Source organism: Strigops habroptila, chromosome Z, assembly GCF_004027225.2.
Source record: "Strigops habroptila isolate Jane chromosome Z, bStrHab1.2.pri, whole genome shotgun sequence".
In the NCBI taxonomy this organism is placed as follows: domain Eukaryota; kingdom Metazoa; phylum Chordata; class Aves; order Psittaciformes; family Psittacidae; genus Strigops; species Strigops habroptila.
The window spans coordinates 68,736,257-68,761,725 of record NC_044302.2 but is presented as its reverse complement, the minus strand read 5'-3'; the positions used below and the strand labels follow the sequence as shown (position 1 = coordinate 68,761,725).

General features: G+C 37.8%; 1 protein-coding gene across 9 annotated transcripts in view; it reads right to left on the bottom strand.

Annotated features, from left to right (window-relative positions):
• Nucleotides 1–25,469, bottom strand: part of NFIB (nuclear factor I B) — a 169,764-nt gene that overhangs the window by 141,732 nt on the left and 2,563 nt on the right. For 7 of the 9 annotated variants that reach the window (XM_030512274.1, XM_030512277.1, XM_030512275.1 and 4 more), the window contains exon 2: nt 20,388–20,919. In XM_030512274.1, coding sequence (XP_030368134.1) covers nt 20,388–20,919 — 532 coding nt within the window. Of the gene's footprint in view, nt 1–20,387; nt 20,920–21,316; nt 21,464–25,469 lie in introns of those variants that run through there. The other 2 variants (XM_030512281.1, XM_030512283.1) reach the window with 1 other exon arrangement.

Sequence of the window (25,469 nt, the reverse complement as noted above, 5' to 3'; positions counted from 1 at the left end):
AGTCATTTCAACCTTACAGACAGCTGCCTTATTTAAATATGTTTAACAAATGTTAGCAAGTAAGCCAGGTAGAGAATAGTGGCTATGACACTTCAAACTTGAATTTTGACATACGTGCTGTAACCTTGCTTACATACTTGCACCACTAGAGGTAAAAACTGCACCAGTTCCACACAGTACAAATGCCAGGTTACTGTAGAAAGTTATTATCTGTAATTTAAAGTTTTGTTGAGTCAGAAAGAAGTAGTAGTAAATAAATACAAGAAGAAAGTCACAAAACACAGAACTTAAGTCCTCTTTATGTGGTCACAGAAACACAACAGACAGTGGTAAACCCCCCCAAACCAAGTCTAAGTAGCAATTATCATGAAACCAAAAGAATGTATAGCAATGATTTTACCCTGTAATTCTTATCGGATGTACTGCATCATTGCATATTTCAACTTCACTTTCCTAGCTTGCTGCTAAGCTATGAACATAGATGTAATTATAGTTGTTGGCTTCTAACTTTCTGTTAACCATGCAGAGATAAACTGCTATTAGCGAACATACGCACTACAAATAATCGTGTTTTGACAATATAGGTAAAGGAGTAAAAAAAAAAAACCTGAAACACCAAAAGGAAAGCCAACCACAGCAATAATAAAGATTACGCCAAATAGCACATTGATGTCACTCATGTCTTACACTAATTTACTGCAGGCCAGAAGTTCGTTTCATTCACATGAACAAATGCATTCACATGAACAAATGCATTCACATCATAAAGAAGAGGTTCTTAAAAATCTGGACTTGCTTAGATCCTCAAATTTCTCACTTTCAACAAATGTGTGAGGATATTACCTGCCATGCATGTTCAAATATTTACTTTGCGTAGCAAAAAAAAAAGGTGTCTTCAACTCATAAAGTCTGTAAAACACTTTGATACCATTATCTGGATTAAAGCTGTGCCAGAGTCATACTTTTGTGGTTTCCAAGATGAACCTCTTAAGTGCTCTGTTAGAAATAGACTTGATTTGTGTAATTTTTTTTTCACTTCTTCTACAGAGAGTTTGAACTGCCCACAGAAGAACTGCCCATGCTAACCAAACACTTTTTATCAGTGAACACTATACTAATAATCTTCACCATTTCTTACAAGCCATCATGTACTTTTGTAATTAAATACTTAATTAAAAAAGGCTATTAAACACACTGTTCAATATGATTCCATGGACAAACACTAAAGATTGAAAAACACTCTTTTGGATATTTTTGTTTCTGAAGACTATGCATGTATGCATGTTGATAGTCAAAAAACAAAACCTCATAGCTGTGTCTGAAGAGTTTTGAAATTAAAAAATGGCGAAACAGATATTGCCATTTTAAAAACACTACGAATTTATTAATATAATTAAAATGAATGACTGATCTAAAGAGAAGTCATAGAAACACGTGCTGTCGTCCTAGAATTTCTTAGGGCCAGAGACTTTTAGAAATTATCCTATTTGCATCAACAGCAATGACAGCCTCACAAGAACAAGCACCATCTACTGAACTCTCAAAGACTACCTCAAATGCCTCAAAAGCATTCTCAGCAGAATACAGTCAAGTGAACTTATCCTTTAAGTTTATACATGTTTTCATTTGTTTTCTTTCAAGCAAGTAAATTTTATTGAAAAACTATTTCATTTCTCTCTTAGTAAGGTTAGAAGTATAACTATGTTTATCTACAATGTCTCCTGCTATCTGTTTAGGTGTATTAAGCTTTTGTAACAGCTATACAGATTAAGAAATCTAACTGTTCACTATGACTAACGGAAATCTGTTGTTCTAAAATAAAACCTTATCTGCTTCCAGGGTCTAGACTATTGACAGGTATTTTAGCAACTATTGTGAGAACAAGTTAAAAATCCAAGCATTTACAAGCAAGAGAGAAGTATTTTTCCACTGACTTTAGATTTTAGTGCCAGAGGCAAGGTACGCGAATGCAATAGTTGTTGTAAAGAACGTGACATAGAACATGTTTTTATGCTTGTGAAAAAATATTTTCTTATTCATACAGAAAGACCTGTAGAATGTATGTTCAGTATACATTGTATATATATACAAACAAATGGATCTGATCAGTTTAATGGTGTTTTACCTAGCCATAAGAAAAGGCTGAGAATCACAGCTTGCAAGTTGGAATGCAGTGGTAGCATGCCCAAGTATTGCTTTAGCACAGAGACTCCACACTAAGTGTTTGAAGTACCACCATAAACCACGATCTCAACATGGATGAGGATCTTACTGTGCTTGGTGCTCAACTGAGGCATCGGAGGACACCAATCTCAAAAACCTGCATTCCTTCTCCTCTCAGACACTGGGTTTCAAATATGTGTAAAAGCATTTCTAGAAGCAGCAAGATTAAGTAGCATATTTATATAAATAACTGTTGTTTCAGTTATGCAGCCAGGAGAGAGAATGCTATTTTAAGAGGAAAATAATGCAAAACACCTTTTGCACTCCAAAGGTGTTCACCTCCAGCAAGAGCCCCATAACACTGCAGAATAACAGGACATCATGTTATCTTAATGACTTAATGAGGTATATTGGTTCTGATGAAGAAGAACATTACTTTTCCTGAGATATAAGACAGCAATATAGAAAACTATGGAGAATGGGACATGGAATCACTTGTTACTAGTCTTCTGGAAAAGAAAAAACACAAAAAACAATGAACTGTTCTTCAAAACTAATTAGTTTTCTTTTTATTTAAAATCAGTTTCATCTTCTTCCCATGTTACCACAATCTGCTGTAATGTTATATTTGCAAATCCTGGCAAGGATTGTTCTAAGATATCAAAATAAAAATCCCAAACCAAAACAACAAAAAAAAGCCAGTAAAATTTAAAAGGAGTACACATGTTTGTCACAATGTTTGGATTTAATCTAACACAAATGAAATATAAATTCAGACCTTAGAGAACTGACAGTATTCTTTGGGCTTTGAGGTAGGGGAGGCGGGTGAAATAGTGTGCACAATCACATTTGAGCAAACTGACCTTATACACTTCATACTTGGAGAATATTTATTCTGTCCTGGGTTCAGCTGTAGCAGTTCCCAGCTAGGCTTAAACCATGACAAGTTCCAAAAAAAAAAACCAGCTGACTGAATTAACTAATTGCTCTTAGAAAATTAATATGACAATATCCCAATACAGAAAATTAGCACAACGGTTCTCTTGATACATTTTTTTCTATATTAATAAATCTGATAGAGATTCTGCAGGTCCTTTTTTTTCCAAATATTTCATATTAATGTGTATGAAAATAAATGTGTAAATTGTTTTGCCTTCAGTCCTAAGACCTGTTCACTGGAGGTTTATATTTTGAAATTTCAGTTGGTAATCCTCTCGATTCTGCTTTTTAAAGCATAGTGCAGTTGATTTAAGTTGCACATTTAGCATAGGTCTTCTATTCCATAGAGCTCCATATAAAATGTAGAAAATACACACTAAAAATTATTGTCCACTTCACAAAAACAATTACTTCTGAGCAAAAAGGAATAGTTAAAATCTCATTTAAAGTCATTAAGAATATAATTCCCAATGACTTCACACCTAAAACATAAGAGAAAATGCAGACCTATGAGAGGGAAGGAGGAACTGGGATAACTACAGTGTGGAGATACAGGTGACATAGAAGAAAACCAATAGGAAAGTATTTGTTCCCCTAATGAAAAGTCTGTTTCACTATGACTATTGCACATGTAAGGAAACTTGACTTATAATAAGCAGAAAAGATACTGAGAAGATGCTGTAAAGTTACAGCTTATGAATAAAAGCACCATCTTTGAACATGTTACATTCTCAACTTGAACTTCACAGAGGCTTCATTTGTATTCCAGCTTTTGCATATCAGTCAAAATACAACACCAACACCACACCTCCAAGCGTTGTCTGTTAGGCTTTGAATATTATTTTACTAATTTTGGGGTGGTAAAAGAGTAATCATCTGAAATATTCAAAACTACCAGGAAAAGTTTCAAGAATGTGCTACAGCCTAAAGAAATATCGTGCCTCTGTCCACCAACCCTGCAGCTGCTGACAGCAATGTTTGCTGTCTTACCCCTTTTTTCCATTGGTCTGATGACATGAGTAGCAGAGAGTTATTCCCCATTATATGGCTTATGGAAATCCCAGATCAATGTCTCTGTCACGTGCAGACCGACCGTAAAGTGCGGAGAATCCAAAATGCAGGGGAGATGCTAGAACCGTTGTGCATGCACTACATCACTGACGTAGTCTCCCATCACTTTTGGACTTCAAGGAGGTCTTTCCCCTGCCCCATAAACTGCCCAACTGAGCTGCCAAGCTCTTTCTGTTATATTTTCTAAAGCTGTTTTATTATAACATCTGTGCTGCAAGGGACAATGAGTAACATCTTGTTTCTATCTTCAGCTGCACAGTCCAAGGCATGCAGGAAACATGAAATCTCCAGACTACGTATCAAATGTGCCCAGCGCTGTGACTCCACACACTCCTGTGTGTCATGAAACCAGGCCCACAGGAACTGGGAGTCAAGCAGGGTAAGGCAGCAGCCGGTTGTTCCACACCAGACCTCCAAGTAGAATTCACAAAAGATGCTCAGCTCCAGCCTCAGCAAGTGCTACCAGAGCTATGCAGGTGTTCTTTCTTCCTAGAGGGGAGCAAAGGAAGGGAATACTATTCTTCCCAACATGACTACCATCTGCTGCTGCTCAGATTTCTTTCTTCCTTACAGTCTTACCAACTGACCATCCACCATTCCACAGTGAATGCCAAGTGAAGTCTTTGAACGTACTAGTTTAGTGAATTTGGCCAAAGCCAAAACTTTGCATAGACTTGAACTGCAAGACCCAAAATACCTTAAAATTTCATTGAAGACATTTCTTACTCAGTTTTCAAAAACTCCAAAAAAATGACTGACAGTCATTAACCTATATGCCAGAAGCCTCTTCCAATATTTAAGCATTTCTCAGACTTGTAATCTGGCACACAAACTTTATACAGCACAGGTGAAGAACACCACCAACTGCACACTGCTAAATATAGCATTTTCTCTCAAGTAAATAAAAATATGTGGGAACAGAGGAGACACACAGTATATACAGAGAGTTCCTTTCAACAATAATCCACTTTATAGTGACAACAGTGTTACTCTTTTACTGTTTTCTTTTAGCCTAGATAAAACGTTTCCTCAGAGTTTTCTTTAACAGTCATGCGATTATCACAGTTGGTGCAACAGATGTTGGTCTCTAGCAAGAATGGCCTGATCCTGTAAAACCTGCTTTCTCATGTGCAGACCTTTTGAAATCAGTGGGATTTATGTAAATAGGGATTTGCAGGATTAGGTCTACAGTCTAGAGAATCTACAGTACTTCAGCCATACGTGTTCTAGTTTTGTTGCCTGGGAACCCAGTGCACGAGAATAGCTCCTCAACAGGTCAAGCATCCCTTACAGAAGTGGTACGAACCTGAACACAGTCCTTGCCACATGAATTCAGCATTAGGACTTTATACTACTGTAAAACAACCCCTCCTGAGTCAAATCAGGTTCAAAGAGATCAGACCTGATACATATTAGTAGAAAATACAAGAATGCCCCTTGCATTTACAAAACTGGGGAAAAGGGAAAAAAAATTTCTCCTTTATATTTTTTTTCCTAAATGGAACACAATATTGCATATGCATATTGTCCTCTCCCAACGTCAAAACCCAGAGCTGCAACCATTTTGCATACGATAGCTTTGGGTCATCATGGAGACAGAAGAGAACTATTCAGAAGTCAACAGACCTGTCTAGCACAGGCATTTCAAAACTGGTGCTGTTGGCAACTGGGATGGTGTCCTCCACCACCCCCTCCTCACAACCATCCTTGAGCCCACTCCACTGCACGCCCTAGCACACTCCACTCCTCACACTCACTCACACTCCACTCCTCCCTAGCACCACATGCATATTCTTTCTCCTCACCCACTCCCTGCATCTCCCCAGCTTCTGACTGGAGCTGGGTTACTGCTGCAGTTTCCACTGGCCAGGAGGGACAGACTGCTCACAGCCACCAAGAAAACTGCAGCAGACTCCAAAAATGCTGATGAGTCATAGCTGCCTCTGTGGAGACACTTAGTTTGCGAAGCTGGGAAATGCTGGCACATTTACTTATCACCTGTGATGTCCAGAGATGCAGTTACTCTGCTGCTCAGGTGTCTGCCATCCAGACGACGAGAAATATGCGAGCATGGCACTGGTGAGGTCACACCTCCAATACCATGTTCAGTTTTGGGTGCCTCACTACAAGAAAGATGTTGAAATGGGTCCAGAAAAGAGCAACAAAGCTGACGAACAGTCTGGAGAACAAGTCTTATGAGGAACGGCTGAGAGAAGTGGGGTTGTTTAGTCTGGAGAAGAGAAGGCTCAGGGGGTACCTTATCACTCTCTACAACTACCTGAAAGAATAAACTGTCACTAATCACTGCTTCCCAAAGAACAACTCTTAACTATTACCATTCAGTGGTCATATCTACACCACCTAACATTGTTGCTTTATAGTGTCTCTTCTTAACTGTGTCTGTTGATTTCAGACACAGGGCACCTGCCAATGGCAAGAGAATTGTCATGAGCACAGGGAGGACAGAATATCTCATTATACCATACTGTGGAATTTTAGAATAAATCTATAAAAAGTATCGCTCTCTCTGCAAGTTCCTTACCAGATGGAATAGGAAGTTCTGCGTTAATGCTCATCTAACTGTGAAACACATCAGCAAGCCCAAGTTACCATTAATATGGCTTGAATTCTGACAAGGTCAAACTGGCTGGACTATATTTAAAAACACTTTTATCTTACTGCAATAGGATAATGTGTTCTAAGACTATATACTACAGGAGCATAAGACTCTTCTGCTGATTTAACCTAGTCTCGGAAGCTAATGATTTGCCATGCTTCAAGTTAATTACTGCTGAACAATGCAGGAGAATGGCACAGGACTCCAGCATAGCACCACAGAATTAGTATACCCTTCTGATCAAAGAAAACTAAGCAAGCTCTGCCCAGGAAAGCAGTTACAAAACCTGCAAAAGTCTGAGACAATGTTCAGGTGAGTTTAATTGCTCATTATTTGTGAAGTCAAAACTTAGAAATGGAGCAAATTTGACTACTGCTTTAACATCAATGGATCCTGGGGTAACAAAGGACATCAAGAGATCACCTGAACCACCTCTCTGCTGGACAACTTGATCAAGGTTAGCTGTGTCATTTTGGCAGATGCTTCGTAAACCTGACCTAGATAAAAAGAACGTGTTCTCCTCTCTCAGTCTATACTACGCTCATCATTAGAAAATTGCAGGTTTATTTTACTTTAGCAAAATTTTTCCTGGTGAAATGTTAAGCTTTTCCTTCTTCTCCTATCTACAAGAAAGGTAGGACAAGAAATCTTGAAATCTAGAAAGTTTCTGGCTATCTCCAAATAATTCACACTTTTTTTTCATGTGCAGCATCCAAAACTAGACAGCATTGAACACCATTACCCTGCAAGTCCTTTCAGCTGGACACAATTAGGTGTGTGTGAGTCCTTCTGACGATTGTTGCCACTTCATTCTAAGTTTTGGTCCACACTACTGAATGATCAATATCATTATTTGCTTCTGCAATGATTCTAGTCCTGAATCTGAAATACATCTTCGAACACACTTGCTTCACATCGCACAAATGTTGAAGGACAAACAATAGATTAATTGCTGGCCCTAATGCTGTATTTGTGAGTGTTAAGAAGTCATTCCAAATGTTCCAAAAAGGATTAATGCAGTATAACAAGTCTATTTAATTACTGAAAGACCAGTGATCCTCATTTTATTATAAGCAGCTTTTCCTTTATTTGGAGGCTGTAAATAGAACAGAAATCATTACAGGACAACTATAATTCTCATCCCAAAATATTCAAGTTACAGCAGCAATACAGTGAAAAAAACATGTGGAAAGCCAAGGAGGACTATATATGCACACTGCATTTGTGTATGACAATGCAAGATTAGGTACCTGTTTTAAAACATATCAGCACTCCTCACTATAGTCAAAATGCAGAAAAAAAATCTTATGCACTATGTAACAATGTGATATTTGTTGTCCTACCTAAAAAAAATAAAACCCTCATCAACAATTACACCAGACAAAGTAATTACACATAGCTTTTTTAAAAAAGCTCTCAGGTTTAATAAAACCGAAAGTCCATCACTCTACAACATAAGCCTTTATTGACGACTGAACTGCAGGCAGCAAACTCACCTATGAATGCATATATGGTAAAATCACAACTTTATATAGATTACTTTACATTATGTGTCTGAATCTAGACAGCTCAATCAATTTTCCAATTCTCCTTTCTGCACAAGCTGGTTATTCTTTAACTGGAAGATAAACAATAGAATAACTTCTATGTTAACCCTTGGTTAGCTGTAAACTGCACTGTTTCAGTGTCGCCTGGGGAAAGTGCATGAACAGACTTCTCATTTTTGTAAATTAATGTCACTTCCCATTCTGAGAAGTAAACATAGTAATTTTGTAGGTGTTGATGTTATAGCTGGCTCAATACCAACCCTAAACTGTCATCATAAAGGAAGGGATGAGGAAAGCTATGGCTTAAAGAGTAAAAAACAGCACACTCCGTTCAAAAAGCACAAGTTACTAATGAAGTATTTAGGAGAGTTTTAATACAATCAGCAGAGGGTTCAGGCAAAGGTAGGCCCTCCAAGACAAGACCCTGGACTAATGCCTTACAAACCAAAGGTCTCCCCTGCAGCTACCTTACAAACCACACCTGCCCATGTCTGGGAGATGAAACAGCATGAACAACATATTCCAGATACAAGCACACTGTTACGTTAGCTTGGATTTCAGCTCGCACTCAGTCCAAACTCCTGACCATCCATCCTTCTCCCATGCTGTTGTGCTCTGGTCTGAGCTACTGTCCCACTAGACTGAAAAACATGGGCTGAGAGCAGAGCAAGGGATAAGGAACCAGACTGAGCTCAAAGACCATCCCTGCAAGCACTGCAGGTGCCTCCTCCATGGTGATTCAGCTCAATGAGCATACAAATAACTGCCGATGATGATTGTTTCTTTCATCTTTCTATCTAAAGTATTTTTCCCCTTCACTGTCACAGGGCAAGAAAACTCTGACAGTTTTCTGAGCAGACAAAAGCCCCTGCACCGTGCTGTCATATTTGGGGGCCAGCCCTGCCCCAGGCTTCTGCAGACTGAAGCAGGGGTGACCTGAGGAGTGCTCCCACCACAGACCTGGTGTCCTGTGGTGGGCCAACTCTGCTGCTGCACGGTTCCTCTCAGACGCCCTCTCCCACAGAACAGTACCACCGCGGGGCTTGAAGTGGAGGAACGCTTTGTGCCAGCCCTCCCTGCTTGGGCAAGTTTCTTCTGTCCGGACATGAGAAAACCCGGTAAGATATTTCTTTACAGCACAGAGCCCACTTGGGGGCTGGGCACTGGCACACAGGTTTTGCTTGCAATGAAATGCAGGAAGGGTTATAACTTTTCAGCCAGTACATATCTCAGTATTTTGCAACCCTCGCTGAAGCAAGCGGTGCTCTCTCTCCCTGGGACCGGAGGCACGAGAACTTAACCAACCTGACTGCCGTCACCTGGGGAGCTGCAGCAGGTCTGTGGACCAGGACAAGGATTTTGAAGTCCTTACATCTAAACATTGAGTCATACTTTACATTGTCATCACAGTGACAGCATTCAAGCTTCTTGCGTCAGCATTCCCACCCTCTTCCTTCAAAGGAAGTATATAACCACAATTAAAAATCACACCTCAATTGTGGAGTTTCACATTGAAAGAAAAGGTTTGATCGTTTACAAGTGCACAGGAATGCTGTATGTAAGCATACAATCTGGTATGTTTTTGTTAAAAAAAAAAGAATGAGTCAACAGAGAAATCAGGTAGACTGTGGAAATATAAACCTGATGATATGCTGAAAAATCAGTGCATAGTGTTGTGAAGGAAAATATGTTTTAAATTAAATCAATTTGATCAACTATATCTACTCATGTGAGCAAGGTTTTCAGGCTAAAGCCTTACATTATGGACATATCAATGATCTGATGACCACTGGATTAGAAATTCACTTCGTTTATAATGGTACCAGTACTAGAATATAAGTTTTCTTAAGCCAGCAGGGCTCATGCCATAAGTTTTTCAACAGATCCAGTCACTGATTTCAAACGGCATGACTTCCTAAAACCACAGCACAATGCAGCAGATGATTAGGCATAATACCCATCTCAAAAAAATAAACTGTCCTACCAGTCAAATCGTAGGTAATTACGGGATGCACAAAGCTTACATCAAGAAGCTGACATTAGCATCAGGAACATTGACAGTAGGCAGCGTGTCAGGATGTGGGGCCAAAGTCTTCCCCCCTCACTGAAAGTAATTCTTAAGGACAAGTAGTTTTCCCTAGAAACCAAGCATTTCACAAAAAAAAAAAAAAAAAAAAAAGGCAGAAGACAAGGATTGTTCTTTATCCACTTTTGGTAAGTTTAGATACTGCATCAAGCGTAGCATGTAAAGTGCTTTGATACCACAGTTGCTCTTCAATACAATCTGGGTCTTTAAGAAAATTATGTTTTGGTACTGAAGAAATCAAATAGCCATTTACGACACTGACATGAAATGCTTCTCCATTTTATGTCAAGGAATGATTTTTATTGCTCTTGTTTCCTAAAAATCTAAGCAGTGTGCATACACGTTACATTTTCATCACAAAATATTTTCAAAGCGGAACCTTATCCCCAAGCACATTCCACTCAAACAATGCTCACAGTGAAATAGGGCTAAGAGTGATGGCATTTGCCCTTGAAAAATGTAGCAAACCCATGCACCCCAACAGAAGAGAAATGCACTGCAGCCTGAGAGAGGACAGTTTCCCTCCAGCCCCTAGAAATCCTCCCTCCACCTCTTTCACTATGGAGGGCTGCCAAGTTGTCCCCACTGCTGTCAGCAGACAAAAGGTGGCAACATCAGAAGCACACCCAAGGGAGGACACGGCTGCTCCAGAGGGACACCACAGAACCCACTGGGGTGTAAATTCAGGGCTGAGGTCTTCTCGTCAGTGACTACCTCAAAGAACCAGAGGAAGTGTTGCGGCTTCTGAACAATGGAGAGGTCAAGCAGTTCACAGCCATTTCATGACCCAGACAGGTCCAGGTCAAGAGATTCAGGTAGCAACTTGGCCTGGGCATGAGTTACAGCACAAATGAGTTGTTTTAACAAATCAGCTTTGGTCAATTAAACCTAACAAGACATGCTGCATCATGTAGCAGGGTTCTTGACACTAAGGCCAGGAGCTAAGGCCGGCCTCATAAAACACGTTCTTTAACATGGCATAACAAATTTAAGGTAATCCATCCAGAAACTGCAGATGTCAGAATAATAAAATACAAGTTGTCTTGACTAAGAGATGTTTTCACTCTTTTAAATCAGGGACACTGGAGTGTAGTCATCCTTTCAAGAAGCCTGGCATCATTTTCAATGGCATTAGTCATGCAATGGAAAACTGATGCTGCAGTAAATATACTTGCTATCTCTCAAGACACAAGGCACTTCCGTAATAATCTTCTAAGAAAATTCAGCATTTCCTTGTTAGTCGCTTCATCAAAAAAGGTTGAAAATGATTTGACATTTTAGGTCAATGTAATTCACAAGTGAAAAATATATACTCTGTAAATATTTTCATTACATTTAATTTCTAAAGTCATGGAGTTTATAATTATTAGATTCTAATGTGTGCATATTTCTCTGTTTCTGTTTTAAAGAAAAAGGCCTAAATCCTATGACATCTTCTCAGAAAATTGTTTGTGAATGACACAGCAAGATAACTGACTAAAAATTAAAATACAATACTAGTTTCAAGATAAATAGGTCATATTTATCTTGTTTAAATTCATCCTTTATGAAAATATGCATAGTAATTCAAATTACTATAACTTGAAGATTGGGAAGACATGTAAGAAATATGTTCAAGACACAAATGTTTAAAATTCTCAATTGTCAAATGTCTTCAAATAATATAGAATATACTTACTTGTGCACAGACAGCATTTCTGTCAAAACAACATCAGAAAACTTATCTTTATTTCTGATTTCTTGACAGACACGGTGAGTTTCTCAAGCAGAGTTCACTAATTGTTCACTTTTGCATTTGTCTTTCTTGTTAACTCTCAAAGAAAGAAAAGGGGAACAGCTTTGTTCAATTTCTATGTGTATTTATTTCAGGAGGGAAATAATTAAAAGCCCACTTAAAGCCACAGAGATGCCTTTAGTGAAGGTGCCTTTATGGAAGGACACTAGAAAACATAAAAGTTTCCCTTCTGCTTTAGAAATAGGTGTTTACCGTTAAAAAGTGCAAGGTTTCTCAAGGGGAAAAGAACACTTAATGGTTGAATGGCCTTATAAGCTTTTGCACTGTGCTTTCCCCAGTGCCATACCACAGCAACTTCTCCTTATTTCAATTCTTTTTATTAGAGTAAAAAAGTAGTTTAAAAGGCCCCAGACACCATAAATACTTAGGAAGAAACTAACATTAAAATTATTCCAATGTCCTTATAATTTTAAGATGCCTTTTTGACTTGAGGAGGGCCATGGGGGCAAGAGGGGTGTAACACAAAGGAGTCATGGGACACAAAGGCAAAAGCTTTAGTCTTCAGGCTGGTTAAAAATATTTGAAATGCTATTATTGATGCCTACACTTTAGTCTATCAGTCCTTCCTCATACAGAATCCTCCACAAAAGCCAAGTCTGAAATGTCCATCTCCCACCAGCTGTGAAAAAACCTAGAACAAAAGTCACACACCAATTATGAGGCTCCTAAGAAACTGCTAAAGAAATGGTATTTATTTACATTTTAAAAAACACTGTATACTTCAGAAAAGCAAAGAACCACTCTAAAAGGAGAGTTTGGTGGGGGAGAGTGTAATAAAGCAATCTTTTTAAATAAAAAAGGTGGAGGAAGGCTGTGATAGAAGAATGTTCCCAGCTTCATATTCAACTCACTGCTCCCAGACAGTACAATGTACACACCCAAATCAACACTTTTTTCTTGGACAAAGCTAATGATCTAAGATTTATTTCCCCTTTCGCTTCTGAGCCCTTCAAACCTTTTACAATCAAGGCTTCACTGCACTGAGCCAGGTTTTTAGCAACTGCTTATAGAAGTTCCACCAGAAATAGATAGATAGATAGATAGATAGATAGATAGATAGATAGACAGACAGGCAGACAGACAGATGGCTAAAAGGAGAGACAGACTAAAATCATGAAACCTTGCTATAACGAATGACATCTTGTTTGACATCTGTCTAACAAACTGGCTAATCACACAGGCATTCCTTTTTCACATTCACTTAGCATCTGGAAAGTGTCTCCAGATAAGGGATTTCTTTTCCACCCCACAACGAAAGGAGCAGCCCTATTCAGTCAAGTTAGCCATTTAACTTGATCTTGAGATCACCCCAACCAGAGTGATTACAGCAAATCAATGTACCACCTTGCTGTTGAGACTGGAACGTAACGCTTTAGGAAGTCTTGAATTACTGTGCTTCGTACCATCGTATGGTGGTCCAAGGACCAGAGCTTTGGAGGGCCACCAGTCCTTGAGACGTCTACATTACTATGCTAGCAGCAGGGAGGAGGAAAAGTAGGAAAAGCAGGGAAGAAGGGAAAGCTAGAAAAAAAAGCAGACTTGAGAGCACTCTTACACAATTAACTTTAAAATCCAACCTGCAGTGGTATTTAGTGTTTAATTATTTTAATGAAGTTTTCACAGCTACAATGAATTCAATATGCATGAAAATTAGGAAATTTAAAACATAAATCACTGCTGTTATTTCAAGCATTTCCGTAATGAATTAGTGGCCTTATTTATAGTTTTAAGGCATTTTTTTTGTTCCCAGCATTGTTCTGTCTGAGACTACCACGAAGCAGGAATCTTCCATTTTCTTTCCCATTCTTTTCTTTACTTTATAGCTTCTTGCTGTCAATATGAATGTCATTCATAAATTAACACTGGCCTCTAAATTTTCAACTAGTTGCACAGAATTTATTTAACCAAAACCTCTTTTGACTTAAACACAATTAATTTAACCCTGTGAAAATTACTCCCCTTGGCATTTCAGGTAAGAAAAAGACAGAACATGCTAAAAGCTCCTTCCTAAAATGTATATATGTTTAATTCCTAACTGCAACAGTAAAATTAAATGTGGAAAATTCCCTTTTTTTTTTCTCATGAACCTGTCATAAAACCCATAGCCTTGTTCTGAGGGAAAATAAAATTTTAAAAAATATATACATTTTGAATTCTTCAGATCTATTGTCTAAATGTCAATTCACACTTAGACATTCTGAAAACTGAAAACTGATGGGTGACCTTTTTATATCCTACATGTTCATAAACAAAGTATCTGTAATCATCAACTGAAAAACATTGTTACAACCATACACATACCAAATTAACCTCCATCTCCCAATGACAATTGTCTTCTGCCTGTGATTTTCAACACAATAGAGATACTCAACAAAGTAGTGATTCAAAATTTTCCATTAGAAAACTAGAAAACAAATCAAAGCAGTGTCTTTTTCAGTTGATACAAAAAGTTTTTTAAAAATTATGTTTTCCACACGCCTGAATAAGCTGGAATTGCTCAAAGTAATGCGAAGTTTTAGAAGGGTTTATTATTCCCTATCAGATTCTTAAACTACAAAAATCTCTTCTCATACAAGATCAGATAAATGACAAACTCATACTTTTGCTTTTGCACTGGCTTTCTGATTCAAAATTGAGACTTGGTGCAAGGGATCAGCATGCCGTTTCACTATGTAACAAGCTCCTAGAGCATCTAAATGCGTACAGGCAGTAATAAACCCTATTTCCTGTTGTTCCCAGTGTAACTAATAACTTGCTGTGTAAACTCCAGCAAATCACCCTGTACTTTGACATATCTTTCTGCAAAATAGGTAAAATGTTCTAGTGTATGCTCCCAGGTAAAGCATTCAGAAGGAGGCAAATCATTAAAGTTAATGGAAGTAGGAACAATCAGCAATTCAATGGCTTGATTGATTCTTCTAAGGCCATTATTTTTTTATTAACTGAATGAAGTGGAAGCATCAGTGCACACTAGAAATGCAAAACCTCATCCAAAATCCACCTGGGTGGTGTGGCGTTTGGACATATGACTATTAAAAGACTTACAGAGACAGGAGACTGCTTAAAACATAATTTTGATTGTGATGTTAAGTGGAATTTCTTTTGATCACAGCAAACTAATCAAAATAATTTTATTTATCATTTTAAAATACGAAAAGTATTATTATAATATTACTTTATCATCCATTTCCTAAACCTACAAAATAAAAACTAAAGTATAACATGAAAATACCCCAAACCTATTTCAAAATTTGATCTCCCTATAAAAACAAATTCACAGAACTCAAAAAGCTGAATAAAAAGATCAAACCACTGGTATACAGAGAGTTTACCCACCCACTTCTACAATTTAGATATATCGCATTTGAAAAAAAAATTATCATTCCTCCTGGAAGGAGGACACATTTTTGGAAGTAAGACAGCGCATACATGTTGCCAGGGCTGACTTGAGCAAGAAAGTGATGTCCCAGTTCAGTTAACAATTACCAGTTTGCTGGCATTAAGCTAAGGGAAAGAAAACCAGTTTCAGATCAACACAAATGCAGCACTCTATACCCCAATACCGGGACTATCTGAAAAGGTACTTATCAGTACAAAGCACACTACCCGAAATCAGGTGGCCTGCGCCCCTTGCCCGCACGGCTGCGGTGGGAGACATGTGGTGTGCAGGCAGCACCAGCCTGCAGCCGGCACCAGGCACCTGCCAACATCCTCGCGGCGCAGCACAGGGTCCTCCTGCACAAAGAGTTCTCCCCTACCTTGACTGCAGAAGCCAGCCCTCCCTCTTTCCTATTCTCTTTCTCTTCCTTTCGCTTGCTTTTTGGGTTGGGTTTTTTTTCCTGCATTCCCATCGCCCAGCCTCTAAGAAACAGGACACAGCCTGGCGATTCACACAGGCCAGACTTCCTTCTATGCAGCCCTTTGGGTAGAGCTGCTAATCCTTCTTATTAATTAATGAGATAATAGCAGTTAACCAGAAAACAATATTAATGCTAGCTATCTAGGAACTTCCAAGAGAAATTATTTAGTTTGTTTGCTGATTTCCTGGTAACAAATTCATGCAGCTGGAACCGTAGCAGCATCTTGATGATTTAAGAAGTTAAAAAAACAAGAGTGCCTGAAGAGTACCAGACTAAGGACATCTGCATCTATTTTCTACCCTCCTTCTTGGATAGTTTAAAAGATCCTCCCCTCCCTCAACTTCAGAGTTTATTAACAGCTGGGGATATGGGCTCTCCCAATTATGTCACTCTTACACAAGGACAAAGGAGAGTGTAAACAGCAACATGACTGATCGGAGAAATGTACTTCAAGAGGCACATGCATTAACAACACTTACAAATGTTTAGCATTTATATGTACCATTGCTTCAGCCCTTTAAACTCCCAAAGAATTTCTCAAGGTCTACTATGCTTCATTCAGTATGTGCTAGCATCAAGTTTGCATTTTATTTATGCTGTAAAAAAACAGCAGTGATGACGCAGGGATTAGGAATTCTGCAGATGAGGCACATTGCTGTAGATATTTTATGGTTTAGAAAAAACAGCAATGCAATCTTTTTTTTTTTTTTTTTTATAGCCATTGTAAGAGCAAGTAAAACATCTACTAGAAGAAGGGATTTATATTATCTGGGTTCTGTTGCAGCAAACAAGTACTGCAGCTTTCATTCACTGATTGTCAAAAACTTTCCAATGTGCCCACTGCAATGCGGATGCCAACCAACGAATCAAAGGCATTCAGCAACTAGACAAAGAGGGTCTGATGCCAACCTCGGTGCCACTGGCAACCATTATTGGCATCAAGCACATTGTCTGCCTTTTTTTTCCCCTCTGCTGGCACTTGACAAACAAAATGGCGGTTCTTGTAGCAACGGAAACACAGCATACGCACTGCACTGAATCAAATACCATCAAAAGATTTTATGGATTGAGATGCGTTTCATACCAAACGATAGACACTCTCCAATGACTGACAGAAGGGGAAAAAAACAAAAAAAAAAAAGAAAGAAAAAGAAAAGGCAGTTTTGTCAAGAGAAACAACGTTCATACTATTTTCACGTTCTGGGCTTCCTAAAACCTTGGGGTGAAGGGGGGAGTGGACCTGATGCACACGACAAGCAGAGTACCATAGAAGTGTGTTATGATTAAGAATTACTTTGATGTTAAACATTGATCACAGTTTGTACTTCCCATTTTCTTCCTTCATTTCAGTCAAAAGAGCAGCATTGCGACCTATGTCAAGCCCCTTTTTCTATTTTATTTTTTTTTTCTTCATAAAACACAAGGGGATAGGAGAGAGAGAATGGATGGGGGGACAAGATGCTGAATTTTGAGGGAGATGAGTGAAAAGTAGGATCAGATGAAGTCAGTCAACTTCATAAATCGGTCCTTATTTCTTCTTTCTAGGCAGGCATGGAAGTAGAAGCTCTTTTTATTAAGAACTGAAAGGATTATTGACACTTCTAGATCTGGAAATTGTCAATATATTGTAACATTACTCTGCACTGCAATGCGGATGCCAACCAACAAATCACAGGCATCCTAGGCTAAACAAAGAAGGTCTGATGCCAATCCTGGTGCCACTGGCAACCATCACTGGCACTCAAACTATCCTTCCTCCTCTTTTTTCTCCTAATCTTCTTTTTTAAAGCAACAAAAAACCAAACTACTTGTTCCCTTTATTCATTTTATGTGTTAATTCCTTCTTCATATTTCATTCAGGGATTTAATTATTTCTATGTCTCCGCTTAGTTTTTACATGATGCCATTAGGCGGGTTTATATATTCTAAAAGAGAAATAAAAAGCTAAACGGCATGTGTATAATGCAGCATTTTGGTTCACATCATGCTTATCTTTTGCAAAGCCTTGTGCTCTTAATCAAGTGCACCACAAAGTGCTACAATTAACTTGCTTTCAATGAGGATAGAGAATCAATGTTTGACAAAATAGGGGGCAAAAAGTACAAAGATAACTTAATATGACTTCTTCAAGAAAATAGGCAACAGATGTTAATGGAAGATTTACCATGAACAGCAAGACACATACAAAATATATGCAGTTTACAATAAACAAAAGGGTCTACTAAGGGTGCCTTGGAACACAGAAATTAGCCAGCTTCATCTTCCAGTATATTGTCAAAGTAGCAGCGTATAACTTTGAAAGTTATAGTATTACAGCATGCTTATCTTACTCATTTCTGATTTGACAAGTGTTTAAAATAAACTCATATTCTCAATCTATTTAAATGAATAATATTAGCTATGCCCTGCAATTCCTCCTCCCACTTCAAGTTACTGGCTTCCAGCAACTTAAAAGTTGACAGGGTGTAAGGGTAGTCTGACCCCAGCTTCTTTGGCTCAAGAGCTACTTAAACAGCTTTGCCTCCCTTTGTAGTTTTGACTTTTAGAGGCAGGTAAATCCATTAATCAGTAAGCTACATCTTGCAATAAATTCATTCAAAATATCATTTGAATTTTTCTTCACAAAAGGAGTTTAAAGGTACAAATTGTTTGCAATTAAGCTATTTTGTTTAATGCTATCAAAGAAATATTTCTTTCTATGTTATTGGGGATTAGATTTACCAGGCTCTGCAGCTACTTATAGTCGCTGCAAAACATTTACAATGTTGTTTACTGCTGTGGAGAGAAAAAATATAAAAAAAGCAAGCAGGGAAATAAAAAAAATAAAACACAATGGACCACATTTTTTCATGATAAATAATCAAAAAGATTGAACTCTATTTATACGTTTACATAAACATCGTGGTCCATTTGCGTGAGTAAATGCTAAAAGACCAATTCACTGAAAACAAAAAGGTTGTTTTATGTTACCTGTTCTTTTAAAGGATGAGTACACACTGAATGAAAATGTGCAATTTTTTGTTACTAACAAAATCCATTCCGTTTGTTTTTCAGCTAAATTCTGCAGTTATGTATCAGGCATCATATAACAGTCTGCTATCTGACCTTCTGCAGGCCATTTCTGCCTGCTTCCAGGCCAAGTTGTGAAATGGCCCACCATCTGCGGCCAGAAAAACTTTCCCTAGTTGAGATCTGCAGGTAAAAAATAAATGCTCTATTACTGCTGATCAGTCACCAATAGAAAGATGTCTAGAGGGTGGTATAATTACTAGAAAGAACCAAAATAACCCTCACAGAGAAAAGACATTTCAGAAGGCTTAGTATGAGAGGAAAAAAACTTTATCTACTTACAGCCATCTGCAGTTTCAGGGAACCTGCCAAAGAGTTATTGTTATATGAATCTGTGACTAGCAGTTTCTTCCCTGATACACAATTATTAGAAGCCCTGTTTTTATTTTCATTCCACAAAACTAAGTTTAAAAAGCTTTTCCACAGTGTTTTTGCAATTTTTCACATTTCCATTACCTGCCAAATAAAATTAAGTATTCAAGTGTGATTATGAAAATATACTTTTCATGGAAAATTCTCTCAAAATATTTCAACCTGGATTTTTGCTTTAAAGCTTGGATATGTAAAATAAGCTAATGTTGTAAAGTATGAATAAAATGTTAAGTATTGTATACCATAATTCTGACTGCAAATGCTATCTAGAAAGCAGTATTTCTGTGCTAAAGATTTTTCGTGTTTTATTTTATAGACATGAGAAAGTCTGCAAGTCCCCTTCAAAGTGACAGTAGGGTCATCAGTCTAAGGATGAATTCTTGATTATTTGTAACTACAAAGACAATAATAAATATTTGTAGTATTTATCGTGATTGAGCAATTGCACATACCTGCATTTGCTACTAACAGTACCGGGGGAACAGAAAAAAAGACAAAACAACATCTTGAAAAACAAGTAGAACATTTTCTGAAGTCACCACTGAAAAACTACACAATATATTGCCACTTTCTGACAAAAAGAAAAGGCAACTTTAGTGAAACTAAAGGACTGCTTTGGTGTGTCCCGCTCTCTCTTGAAAGAGAACAAGGCATGTAAGTGAAACATACATGTTAGTTACACAGATGTGTAGGAATGTGTGTATGTAAGGATATACATATACATGCTGATTTACATATGGATATGTACCCACATTATGTCTGTAGACCACAGAATAATGTTTCACTGGAAGCCAGCCCGTAGGGGAAACAGGGCTACTTGGAATCAGAGTTTGACATACTAACATAGAAACAACAATCTGCTTCCTACCTTGCTCCTGCACGTAGTATGCCAAAAACAAATCAAGCTCCTTGACTGATACTGTTATGTGATGTGGCTGGACGCAAAGTGCTGGATTTGTGCAATGTGGGGATTTCATGAGCCGCTCTCCATCCGTACTTTCCAAGGGGATGCCTTTGAACAGGATCACCATGACTAGATCCAGACGCCAGACTTTGTCAGCCTGTCGCAGGCAGTCGATCCTTCTTATCTTACCCTTCTGGTCAGGATTGGACAATACACAGCATGGGTGCTTCTTCCCAGTCACCGTGAGCACAAAATCCTCACGGAACTCTTGGCGAATATCTTTGCGCAGCTTAGCCAGGAGCCTGGATGCCCACTTCTGTTTAATTTCAGGCTTTTCACTAAGTAGCTCATCCTTGACTGCTCTTTCCTCATCCTTTGACATTCGTTTCTCATGTTTCTTAAAGTACTTGCGTTTTCGAGCCTGAAGGTTGAACCAAGTATAGGCAATTGCACGGACATGTGGAAGAAGTGCCTCAATGAACGGGTGAAATTCATCCTGTGGAAAGAAGTGGAGGGGGAAAAAAAAAAAAGAAAAGAAGAAAACTCAAAGTCAGTAAATTCTCATAATCAAAGCAGTGTCAATCAAAGTTTCTGAAAATCTTAAAAAGAAAGCCAAGACAAAGAAAATAAACACTTAAAATTTACGCAAATTTCTGCATAACACCTTTTATGCAATTACTACCACTGTCAGGCGGCAGACAAAAAGTACACAGAGAATTACATTTTCCCCATATTTCACTCTTCAAAAGAACCATGTGAACATTTTATTTTGTATGGCTCCCCTCATTTCATCCCACAAGCCTGCAGAGACATCATTTAAAAGATACGCTATCAAGATGTTTTGTTCCTAACATTTAAATATCTGAGTGAATGGCTAACATCAAGAAAAGTACCATTGCACAAACAGGACACTATACAGTTTTAAAAAATCTGAGCAGAAATGTTCAGAAGGCTGAGGCGAATGCCACAGTTCATTTCTCTTCTCTGTGGCACAGAAACACAAAGCATATACATGCTCAGTGTAATGCCACACAGTTCCCGCTTTTGGAGCATGCTCTCAGCAAGAGACTGCTGGTGGCACAAAGAGCATGCGCCATTAAACTTGATCCATTTTCTTATCAAACGTCCAGCATTCCAGCACTGAAACAGCACCATTCCAGTGGTGGTAACTAGAGAAACCAGTATACAGTAAGGGAAAGCGGGCAAAAGACACAGTGTGTCGTATACAAATCCTGAACAGAAGCTTCATTACTTTCAGCTCTTCGGGCTTCCCTCCCACCACCCCAAAACTGTGTAAAATAAAAGTTTATGAAGTTGAAAACAAAAATCACATTTATGTTCTTCCGGCAGCTTCACCGTGGGTTTTGAGGCTCCACAGAGTCACTTAATTTGTTAACTGATCACATGAGTGTGGCAATTATTCTAAACCCCTTAAAAATCAATCTAAGGTGTACAATGAAAAATGGCAACTTGGCACAAACTTTGCATTCTTTGTGTTTCTGCATGCTGTGGCAGAGTGACATTACAAGTGCACCGCTGGTCAAATGCTGCTTTTGTGAAATCCATGTAATTTATTTCCAGTTCTAAAATATCCCTTTCTGTCATCTGGCTTCACTTGCAAGTTCTTATCTTCTGCCTAGCAGCGATACAGATTGCATTAAGGAGGTAATGCTTAGTTTTTGTCTACAAGTACATCCTACAGCAATTAAATTAATTCATTTTGTCTGCTTAAAGTACCATCCTACACATTCACGTTAATATCTAAATAGGCCTTTCCCAAAAACTTCTTTTTTGTGAGAAAATCCCCTGCTTAGAACAGCGTGATCTGCTTATCAAACATTACTGTATTTTGGCTCGGAAGAGAGAACTTAGAGGAGGTATCTTTCTTCCTGTGTGCAAGCATATTTAGTTTTAAATGCCTAGTGAGTGGCACAGTGCAATCAAACTAAAACTGACCCTTTTTTATACAATTATATTCAGGAATACAATTATCAAACTAATATTTTAGCTATGCTGCTAGACAAGGAATGAATTATGTTTAATCAATAGGCTGATTAACTCCATTAGGTATAAATGATGAAAGTATAACTAATGGTCTCAATTATACAGGGTTCAGACTGCTGTTGTAGAAGCTTCAGGCCAAGAATTTAGTATTTAAATCTTCAAATTTCAAACAAACTTTAAAATTTCCTGAATGGTAAAAAAAACCATTAGATCTAGTTACCTCTTATCCCTAACCATCCTCAAGTCAAACAGAAAACAACTGGAAAGTTGCAAGCAGATTACCTAAAGACCATGTTACCTTTACAGGGAAAAAAAATACATTAAAAAAATAAAAATAAAAGGAAAAAAAAAAAAAGAGAAAGAGAAAAGAGGAAAGAGACAATATGGGAAGATAATTTGAGACAGAAAAGATTGCATTACAGTATGATGCTTGACAAAGAACCACAAAGGCAATAATTAAACTGATTAGTAGTTTCCAGCAGAGATTTGAACAATTCTGATACTATACTGGCACATAAAACTAGGCCGTGGAAAGAGTTAAACCACAATCTGTTCTTTGTGTGGGAAGGCAATACTGCTCTGAGTAACCACAGCCCATGATAAGACTTCCCTATCTTCATACACTTTCTGATGCCATGCTTTTTTTCCCCTCAATTATAACTACCAAAGAAAGTTTATTTTTTTCTTCAACAGAAGTCATCTTAATAGAAGTATTCAAATAATTTATTTTTTTTTAATCAACATAAGCATAAAGACTGCATGGTGTTAAATCCTTACAATTCATTTTAGACTGAATAAAACAGATTTACTACAGATCTTGAAAATTCCAACAGCTGGGGCTAAAGGTGGAATGAAGCAGGAGGCTGAAGAGCTTTGGGAGAAATTAATTTTTGCCTCAATACAATGACTTCCCCTACATCTAAACAGACTTCAGCATTCATAACTGAAAATAGAAATGAAATTAATGTGGAAATATTCTGTGCTACTAGAATATTGCACATCTAGTTTTCATTTCTAAGAAGAACAACATAAACTATTTTGGAATGGCTATGCCTTCAGATAATGCACATAGTATTTACAATCATAACCTATAGCATTTTATCTATGAAAATTTTGTAGAGAAAAAATGCACTTTTTAAATTCCAGTCTACAGTGGTTGAACGTTTCCTTTCCAGAGAACAGAGAAAACAAAAAACAAAAAACAAAAAACAAAAAAAAAAGGGGGGGGGAGGGGGAGCGCGACTTTTAATTCCGGCTTTCCTTTCACAATATCGGTAAGTCCTAAAGATAAAAATGTGTGTGAAAGAGTGTGAAGGAGAAACACAGCGAAGAACCTCCTGTTATAAAGCAATATTATAAGAGATCTTTGAGAGATTCATTATGCATCTGGAGTCCTTTCAAATGAAACATTACTTGACAAGAAGAAGTGCCCATAAAAATGATCCTAAATGGAGATTTGCAATTAATCACACATGTTCTCCACTAAATCTCCTAAAAAGCCATCTACAGAATTTGATTTTTTTATCCCTTAATATTCATACAGGCAATACTGATTTTTTTTTTTTTTTATGTGGTGCTTATTCATGTACTGCAGTTGCTCTTGCAATAAAGTGATTTATGGAGGTAAGATTTTCAACTGTCATATCAAATAGTTCAGGTGAACCATTGTGCGCTGGCAATTTAAATTAAGATGGAAGTTACTGTGTAACATCTGCATAGCTTGGAAATAAAGGAAAAAATAACAGTCACCTAATGATGATAGATAGGACAGGTTTTCTTTTGGTGAAAGGTAAAGGGGAAATGCAGTGCCCTTCTCCCATTTTTCACTTTTACAAACTTTGTATCAAACAAAAATTTGTTCCTGCAAGCTTGAACTGAGGAGCACACAATAAATATACCTGGTCTAAGAACTCCAGGAATTTTCTAGGGAAAACTTCATGTACTCAATTTCCCTTCTCTAGGCTTAACATATTCTAGGAGAGGGAAGAAAAAGAAAAATAGAAAAAAAAAGAAAAACAGATTCTGAGTTTCCTGGACCACCATAACATAAAAATAAACCAAGGCAAAAATACCACAAGAGACCAAGCACTTAAAAGGCTTGCAGTAACTGCATCCTATCACGCCTCAGTAAGAGAGATATATACAGTTTCCACTCATTCCAAAACAGGAGGAAAGAGGCACGTGGGAAGAAGAGGAAAGGACCCCAACAAAATTCAAATTACATTTGATAAGTCATCTTCTTCCTTGGAGTTATTTTACACCCACCAAACTTTTACTGAAAGAGTGATGGGTAAAATTCAAAATGCCAAGGTTTGTCTTAAAGCTGTACACTGGGTTTTAGACTCATTTCTAAAAGCTGCTTCAGCACTGTTGCAGCACAAACTGAACTACTTCTTTTGCCAGGAGCTCGGTCCAAACAGGTGTTCTGTGTTTAGAAATTTTACCAAAATATTTTCCTCTGAGTGTACACTGCCACAGTCAACGTGCATCGCAAGAGCCCTAGAGATGGAGAACACAATAGAACAATTTTGGCAGTGCTACTTTAACTCAGTCACAACTCACTCTTTTGCTTTAAAAAAATAACACAAAGTATGAATTCTCATTGCCAGTGAAACCTTCATTTTTAACTTATGAACAGGAAAGGTGATTTTTAAAATGCTTTTATCATTCCAAACAGGCAGAGAAAGATTCCAAACTAAAAGCAGTTTTCTGAAACCATGTTCAATGTAGGCAACACTAAATGGGAACTGTCTCTGCATGGCACATGACACAGTGTGATTGTAAAATATTATGGGGAAGTTATCGACACACGAAAGCCAGGAACTGCTTTCCTATATTTATGGCTGTAGAAGTGCGATGTTTTCATACACACCTGAGTGCAGTACTTCAATGCAGATTTGTAAAGAATGAGGAAATCTATTACATCTGTGAGTCCAATAAGCAGACATATGCAAAGGGAGGGTGCAAATGTCATTAGACCAGGAAACAACAACATGAACTACCCGCTGTAATAGAGGTGATAGCAAAAACTTGTGTGTTTCC